The sequence below is a fragment of the Hyaena hyaena genome, unplaced genomic scaffold, assembly GCF_003009895.1.
Source record: "Hyaena hyaena isolate Hyena2069 unplaced genomic scaffold, ASM300989v1 scaffold_279, whole genome shotgun sequence".
Classification (NCBI taxonomy): domain Eukaryota; kingdom Metazoa; phylum Chordata; class Mammalia; order Carnivora; family Hyaenidae; genus Hyaena; species Hyaena hyaena.
This window is the reverse complement of record NW_024080910.1, coordinates 1,485,035-1,493,566: the sequence shown is the minus strand read 5'-3', so window position 1 is coordinate 1,493,566 and position 8,532 is coordinate 1,485,035. Positions and strand designations below refer to the sequence as shown.

Below are 8,532 nucleotides of genomic sequence, written 5' to 3'. Positions count from 1 at the left end.
AAATAGGAGCGCCTGGATGGCTCAGTCGGTTAAGTGTCTGACTTCTGCTCAGGTCATGATCTCACAGTTTGTGGGTTCGAGCCCATCATTGGGCTCTGTGCTGAGAGCCAGCACAGAGCCTGAAGCCTGTTTCATATTCTGTGTCTCCCTCTCTCTCTGACCCTCCCCTGCTCACGCTCTCTCTCTCTCTCTCTCAGAAATAAATTTTAAAAAATTTAAAAAACACTAAAAAAATAAAAATAAACTTAAAAAGAAAAAAAACCCACTCAACAATAAGAAAACAAGCAGCCTGACTTAAAGATTGACAAAAGACTTTACCATACACCTCATCATCAAAGAAGATATACAGATGAGAAGCACATGAAAACATGTTTACCATCGTATGTTATCAGGAAATTGCAAATTAACACAACAATGAGATACCACTACATGCCTATTAGAATGGCCAAAATCCAAAATACTGACATGGAACAGTCAGAGAGAGCGAACGTGGAACAACAGAAACCCTCATTCATTGCTGGCAGGAATGCAAAACTGTACGACCTCTTTGGAAGATATTGTGGGGGTGCTTACGAAACTAAACATACCCTTACCATAGGATTCATTCAATAAACAATCATCCTCATTGGTATTTACCCAAAGGAGCTCAAAACCTATACCGACACAAAAACCTGCACATGGATGTATATACTGGCTTTATCCATAATTGGCAAAACTTGGAAGCAAACAAGATATCCTTCAATAGGTAAATGGACAAATAAAGTGTGGTATATTCAGATAAGGGATTATTATTTACCACCAAAAAGAAATGAGCTGTCAAGCCATGAAAAGACATGGAAGAAACTTAAAAGTATGTTATTAAGTGAAAGAAGACAATGTGAAAAGCCTAACTACTGTATGATTTCAACTACAGTTGACCCTTGAACAACACAGGGGTTGGGGTTGACTCCCCCATAGACATTAAAAATCCACATATAACTTCTGACTCCCCAAAAAGTTAACCACTAATGGCCTGTTGATAAGAACCTTCCTGATAACATAAACACATACTTTGTATATGCTTTATATACTGCGTTGTTATAATAAATCTAGAAAAAATGTTATTAAGAAAATCATAAGGATGAGAAAATACACTTACAGTACCATTAAAAAAACCCCACATATAAGTGGACCCACATAGTTCAAACCTGTGTTATTTAAGGGTCAACTGCATATGACATCCTAGAAAAGGGAAAACTATGGAGACAATAAAAAGATTAGTTGTTGCTAGAGATTAGGTTGAAGAGAGGGATGAATAGAGCACAGAAGATTTTCAGGGCAGTGAAACCATTCTGTATGATATAGCAATGGTGGATACATGTTATTATAATAGATCTATTAAAACCCATAGAATGTATAACACCAAGGGTGAGCCAGGCTGTAAACAATGAACTTTGGTGATGATGATGTGTCAGTGTGTGCTCATTGGTTGTAACAGATGCACTGCTCTGGTAAGAGTATGCATGTTGGTGGAATACTACATGGCAATGAGAAACAATGAAATCTGGCCATGTGTAGCAACATGGATGGACCTTGAGGGTGTTATGCTGAGCGAAATAAGTCAGGCAGAGAAGGACAAATACCATATGTTTGCACGTATAGGAGGATTAGGAGGAACTTGACGGAGGACCAAGGGGGAGAAGAAGGGCGGAAATGGTGGGGGAAAGGGAGAGAGGCAAACCATGAGAGACTCTTGAATGCTGACAAAAACTGAGGACTGATGGATGTGGGGGGGAGGGGGGGATGGGCATGAAGGAGGGCACTTTGGGGATGAGCACTGAGTGTTATGTAGAAACTAATTTGACAATAAACTATTTGTAAAAAAAAAAAAAAAAAAAAAAGAGTATGCATGTTGACAATGTGGGAGGTTGTGAGGGTGTGGGGACTATGGTTTAGGGGTGGGGAGAAGAACATTATGGGAAATTCCTGTATTTTCTGCTCAATTTTGCTATGAACCTTTAACTGCTCTTAAAAATTGTTTGATTTTTAAGACTGTTTGAAATAATAAATGTAAAATGATTAATAGTTCTATATACTAGAAAGGAACAATCAAAACTTGAAATTGAAAATAGCATTTACATAGCACCAAAAACGATTGATTTCCTGCTCCTCAAGAGTTTAAGGATAAATCTGAGTTAGAGACAGCTGTAACAAAAGATTACTGTTTTTGTGTTTTCTTTTGTTTTGCAAACCACAAATATTTATTGCAGAAATTTGAGCAAAGTTTCCCACTGATGGCTCCCATTGAGGGTGGACTGGGGTCCTCTGTCCAGACTGGGTGCCAAAGGGGTACAAGGAATATGTCTGGGCCCAGGGTCTCAGAACTGTGAGATGATGATGGGGTCAGCCTTCAGATGAGGCATGTATCAATGTAACAAATCTGTCTCCTTCCTAAATGCCCTGGGGGCGGGGGTGTCAGCCAAGAGTCTAACCTTGCCTCCCCAATTGAGAGCTTGTCCCCACTCTTCAGCTATAAAGACATTATTAACACTCCGACATGCTACCACCTGGACTCCCTTGGCCTTCAGAGCTGCAGCCTGCTCCATAAACCCTGGCAGGTGGATCTTGGAACATGGGGGTGGGAGGGAAGGGGGGTGTAAAGACCCCAGGGACTCCAAACAGCACTCTCTTCTTGCCCTTGAACAACTGGGTCAGGTTCACCTTGTTCCCAGGTTCCCCTTCAAAAACCATCATGGAAAGGATGGCATCTGACTGGGGCCATCCTGACTGGGGCCATGGCTGAGGTGGCACTTCTGATGCTGTAGGCCTTGCCAAGTGTCCACTCCCCACTGGTTACTGGCATCTTCTTGCTCCTGCTATCACCGATGCTACAGACTCAGTGACAGCTGCCCAGGCGCCCAAATGAAAACTGAACCTGCTCTGTCACCCAGAAGGCACAGCTCAGCCAGTGGCATGCCCATCCCAAAGGCTACAACTGCTCTATCAATTATTGTTGAGAGAAATTATATGACAAATAAATGATGAGGTTTACTTTGTTCAAGGGTCATATGACTCAATATCATCAACATGTAAATTCTTCCCATATTGACCCACAGATTCTGTGCAACCCCAATAACGATCCCAGGATTGTTTATTTTTTTAAAGATTTTATTTTTTAGGGGCACCTGGGTGGCTCAGTTGGTTAAGCATCCGACTTCAGCTCAGGTCATGATCTCACGGTTCGTCGGTTTGAGCCTCCCGTCAGGCTCTGTGCTGACAGCTCAGAGCCTGGAGCCTGTTTCGGATTCTGTGTCTCCCTCTCCCTCTGGCCCTCCCCTGCTCACACTGCCTCTCTCTCTCTCAGAAATAAATAAAACATTAAAAATTTTTAAAAAATATTTTATTTTTTAATCTCTACACCCAACATGGGGCTCGAATTCACAACCCCAATGTCAAGACTCCCGTATTCCATCAACTCGGCCAGTCAGGCAGCGCAACAATCCCAATTTCTTAACAGAAAAACGACAAACTTTTAAAAATGTATATAGAAACACAATAGCCTCCCCTCCCCCAAAAAAGAAAAAAAAAATGTAAGAGCCCAAAAAACTTTGAGGCCAAACACGATCTGATTTCAAGACTCATTACAAAGCTACAGTGATCTAGATAACGTAGCGTTTCTGTAAAGTAGACATGGATCTGGCAACAGAAAGTCTTAGACCCGCATATACAAAATCAACTGACTTTTGACATAAGTGCAAAGGCTTTTCAGTAGAAAAAGGATACCCCTTTCAACAAATGGTGCTAGCCATCTATACGCAAAATATTACCTAGCATCTGTACTTCGTATCATACACAAAACTTGACTCAAAAGGGGTCATAAGACCTAAGTTGTAAAACCTTAATCCCAAACCTTCTTGAAGACAACACAACAGAAAATCTTTGTGATCTCGCATTTGCCAGTTCTCAGAACAAAAGCGTGAGCCATACAGGCCCTGTGAGTCCCAGCACAGCCCTCCTCTTCCCACCCCACCTGGGGCGGGAGGCTCGGCCCAGCTCCGCCCTGGAACTCATCGGGCCCCGCCCCGGCCGCCCCGGCCGCCCCGGCCCCTCCCAGCCCGCCCAGCCCCACTGTCTCGCGTCCCGCGGCACCAGGCGGGGTGCGCGCCCTCCCGCTTCTCCACCCGGAAGAGCCTCCTGAACGGCAAAGTCAAGGCGGCGCGCGGCTCGGCGTCCGCCTAGTGCGCGGGCCCGCCGAGCAGCCGGCGCGGCGCCTACTTCACCCAAGGCGCCAGGAGGACCCGTCGGAGCCTGCGCGCCCCCGCGGCCGGCAGCGCCTCGCGCGGCCGGCGCACGCGCCCCGCCCCGCCCCCAGCTGCCTCTCCGCGCCCCCCGCCGCCAGGCCCGAGCTCTCCGGGACCGTCAGCCTTGGGAGCAGCGTGTCCCCGGTGACTTCTGACACTGCCCATCCGCTAGTAAGTGACAGCCGCCGCCTCGTTTCATCGTTACTATTATTGTTTCTCTCCCGCAGTTCGTCCCAAGTCTCTCCCACATCTGGTTAGTTCGCAAACTATTCAACTCCGGGATTGGTTGGGCGACCGAGGTGCCCGGTTGCCGAGCCAGGGAAGTGGCGGAGACCTGCCGAGGTGCTGTAGGGCAGGGGCTGCGTCCAGAGGCGGAGGTATGGAAAGCAGCCCCCAGAGTACGACCCGGCTCGGTGTTCTCCCAGCGCCCGTGGGGAGCGGGGCAGGCGGGCGGGGAGCAGGCGCCCGCAGTGCGCGGGCCGCGGGCGAGAGGGGCGGGTCTTAGGACTCGGCGCTGCGGGGGCCGGCCAGGGGGCGTGGCTCCGGGTGGGTGCGGCGGCCGCTCGGCGGGCGGGGTTTCCCGGTGGTCCGGCTGCAAGTCGCCGCCGGTTCGCCCGGCTGGCTCTTGCCTGCGCTTCTTCACTAGGTCCGGAGGATGAAGTAGCACGTGCTTGTATTTTGACCCCTAGTACTCGAAAAGGTAAAAAGGAAAGGGAGCTTGAAAATTGTAGAACGGAAAGACTGGGCATGTTCATAGGATCAGCAGGCTGCTTACAGTTGAACAGTTTTGCGAAGATTTTGAACAGGGAATGCTGTTTTCAGAATACATGCTATTTCAAAAAAAAGACCAGGCGAAATTTAATCTGACTTTAATTTGAGCCGTGCATTCTGCAGCTACGCCCTCTCTGCCCTATGTGGAGCTGCCTTTTAAACTGCTAAGCTTGTGACTCCAAATTTAGTATGTATTTATAGAATCTTAAAGATTCTCTTGTAGCAACCCTTGGGAGTCCAGTTTCTTTGTTTTAAGCAAAGACCACGTCCTGGACATACTGTAAGATTAGTTACTTTTCAGGTGGGTTTTTTTTTTCTGTTTTATATTTGGCTGAAATTTTTTTTACTTAAAAAAATTGTTTTGATGTTTTATTTATTTTTGAGAGAGAGAGAGAGAGACAGCATGAGCAGGGGGAGGGTCAGAGAGAGGGAGACAGAATCCGAAGATAGGCTCCAGGCTCTGAGCTAGCTGTCAGCACAGAGCCCGACCCGGGGCTGGAACCCACAAACCGTGAGATCATGATCTGAGCCCAAGTCGGATGCTTAACCGACTGAGCCACCCAGGCGCCCCTATATTTGGCTGAATTTATATTAACTAATAAAAACAAATTATTTGTCGATGTATTGGCCGTAATTTGCTCTCACTCATTCTCCTAGATATACACATACATCTGTGAGTCTCAGACTGGCATTTGTAGTTAGAGTTCTTGGCCTGTGACATTTTTCCCCGCCCCCCAACTCCTTTCACACCTTCTAGAATAGTAGGTTCCTAGAAAAAGGAAATAATGCTGATAAATAGCATTGTAACACACATAGTTAGGATGCTAAAATGTGAACTTCTTAAGTTGTCTTTTATCATCTGTTTGTTGAACTGAATATAATAAGTGTTGGTTGAATGAAATAAGTCAAAGTACATTTGTCCTTCACTATTCTGTTTCCAAACCAGACAAGATTTTTGTAGATGATCCATTTCAGCAGTTTATTTGGAACTGCCCATTGCTTCATCTGGGATTGTCACCCCATGTAAATTTAATCCTTCTCTTCTTTGTGCTCCATCCTATTCATATTGCATTTTTACCACTATTAGAGCACTGTTTCATTTGATCTGTCTCTTGGTTCTCTGAGAGCATTGAGGATCTTTTAATTGTGCGTTTTATTTCCCAGCATGGTACTATGAACATGATAGATATCTGTCTGTATACATGAACTCAGAATGAGGTAGGCCTGTTTAATCAGTAGATACAAATTTTGAAAAAATACATTGCCAGGGGGATGAGATAGGTGAAGTAATGTAATATGGTGCATTTATTTTCAGTGTTAAATCATTTAAAGACCAATTTTCTGGGGCACCTGGGTGGCTCAGTTGGTTAGATGGACGGCTTCAGCTCAGGTTATGACCTCATGGTTGTGGGTTCCAGCCCCACGTTGGGCTCTGTGCTGACAGCCAGCTCAGAGCCTGGAGCTTGTTTCGGATCCTGTATTTCCCTCTCTCTCTGACCCTCCCCTGTTCACACTGTCTCTCTCTCTCTCAAATAAATAAAACATTAAAAAAAATTTAAAGACCAATTTTCCTTTCCTTTCCTCAGTTTAATTATTCAGTTTCTTTATACTAGAATATAGTATATTCTAGCTGTTTTTGCTGAGGCTATGTTTCCTAGGTTAGAAAGAGAAAATAGGAAACAAGTTAACCTCAAAATGTAAATTTCTGAAGTGAATCTGTCAACTATTCAAGTCAGAACTGCCTATCCATGGAAGCACTTGGGTGGCTCAGTCAGTTAAGTGTCCGAAGTCAGCTCAGGTCATGATCTCAGTCTATGAGTTCCAGCCCCACATCGGGCTCTGTGCTGACAGCTCAGAGCCTGGAACCTGCTTCGGATTCTGTATCTCCTCTCTCTGTCCTTCCCCTACTTGCTCGCTTGCTCTCTCTCTCTCAAAAATAAACATTAAAAAAGCCTAGCTCTCCATGTATGTTCCATTTTTGCAGCAGAATACACATGAATGTGTGTGTGTGATGAGACACAGAGAGAGAGAGAGAGAGAGAGAGAGAGAGAGAGAAAGATATATTCTTTATAAGAACCAGGACACATGCAAAGAACTCTACCAGAAGTAACTTTAGCCAGAAGACTGCTGTTTAAGATATACTTGATAGCAAATGTATGTATGAATTGTGGTTAAAGAAAAGGGAAGGGTCTTTTATCATAGAGTTAATGAAGAGGTAGTTTGGGGAAAAGATACAGGAAAGGCACTGAACCGTTTTGGATTTCAGTAAACAGTACCAGCATCATTCTTTGACTTAGGTTTAACTTCGCTTTCTTAAAAAATACTAAGTGACTAAGTGACTGTAACAGGTAATTCGATCTAATTAAGTTTTTAATTTGAATAATATTTTGAGTTTATAGTGTGACCAAAAGTCAGGATGATTTACAACCAGTTGTTTTTGTTAAATTGTGTTTAAGTCTGCAATATCAATGGTATAATACAGTCCTTTCTTTTTCTTTAGTCACCTAGATTCAAGATGAACAGTGATCAAGTTACATTGGTTGGTCAAGTGTTTGAATCCTATGTTTCGGAATACCATAAGAGTGATATTCTTCTAATCTTGAAGGAAAGAGATGAAGATGCTCATTACCCAGTTGTGGTTAATGCCATGACCCTTTTTGAGACCAACATGGAAATTGGGGAATATTTCAACACATTCCCAAATGAAGTGCTAACAATTTTTGATAGTGCTCTGCGAAGATCAGCCTTGACAATTCTCCAGTCCCTGTCTCAGATTGAGGGTGCCTCTATGAAGCAGAATCTTCATGCCAGGATATCAGGTAAATCACTTAAAGATTTTACTGCCATGTTATTCTCTAGGAGCATTTGGAGAAATCCCACCACACACTGAATTCAGAGCACTAAGAATCAATTGATATTTGTACTTAAAAATACATCTATTGTGTAGTTGATGGTCATTTTTAGAGCAGAATAATGATTTTTTACTGGACGTTGGAAGGCTGTGATACGTCATGCCAATCAAGAGGAAGGAGAATGTGTGGAGAAAGTAGTTTGTTAATGTGCACATATATACACGTGGATATGTGTGTATAAAATTATAATTCAAAGCAGCCTTATGAGATTATGTGACTACTAACAAAATAATTGATAATACAAAGAATTAGAAAAGTGGTAGATTCTATCTAGTGATCTTCAAAACTATTTTAGGAAATTTATTATTTTTATATATCAAATTTAGCATTATACTGGCCACCTATTAGGCACTCAGTTTTTGTTGAATGAATGACAGATTAAGTATCTTAATTTTTAAGATGATGCAGTGGAGCAGTCAGCCCCTGGTGGCAAAGCTGTACCTTTGAATTGTAGTCTGTGATTAAGTTGGAGAACACATGTACCATATTGTTTAAAAATAAATCCTTTATAGTACATTTCAGAAAGGTGGGGATTTATAAGCAACAAAAATGCTTGCTGTGATTCCAAA

At 43.6% G+C, this 8,532-nt stretch overlaps 1 protein-coding gene and 1 pseudogene across 4 annotated transcripts in view; one reads left to right on the top strand and one right to left on the bottom strand.

Moving 5' to 3' along the window:
- Nucleotides 1–2,405: 2,405 nt before the first annotated feature.
- Nucleotides 2,406–2,960, bottom strand: LOC120241109 (annotated as a pseudogene).
- Nucleotides 2,961–4,155: 1,195 nt separating this feature from the next.
- The window catches only part of MCM9 (minichromosome maintenance 9 homologous recombination repair factor), a 112,263-nt gene continuing 107,886 nt past the window's right edge, over nucleotides 4,156–8,532 (top strand). For 3 of the 4 annotated variants that reach the window (XM_039246023.1, XM_039246024.1, XM_039246025.1), the window contains exons 1-2: nucleotides 4,372–4,451; nucleotides 7,552–7,870. In XM_039246023.1, coding sequence (XP_039101954.1) covers nucleotides 7,567–7,870 — 304 coding nt within the window. In that variant the 5' untranslated portion in view covers nucleotides 4,372–4,451; nucleotides 7,552–7,566. Of the gene's footprint in view, nucleotides 4,452–7,551; nucleotides 7,871–8,532 lie in introns of all 4 variants that reach the window. The other variant, XM_039246022.1, reaches the window with a different exon arrangement.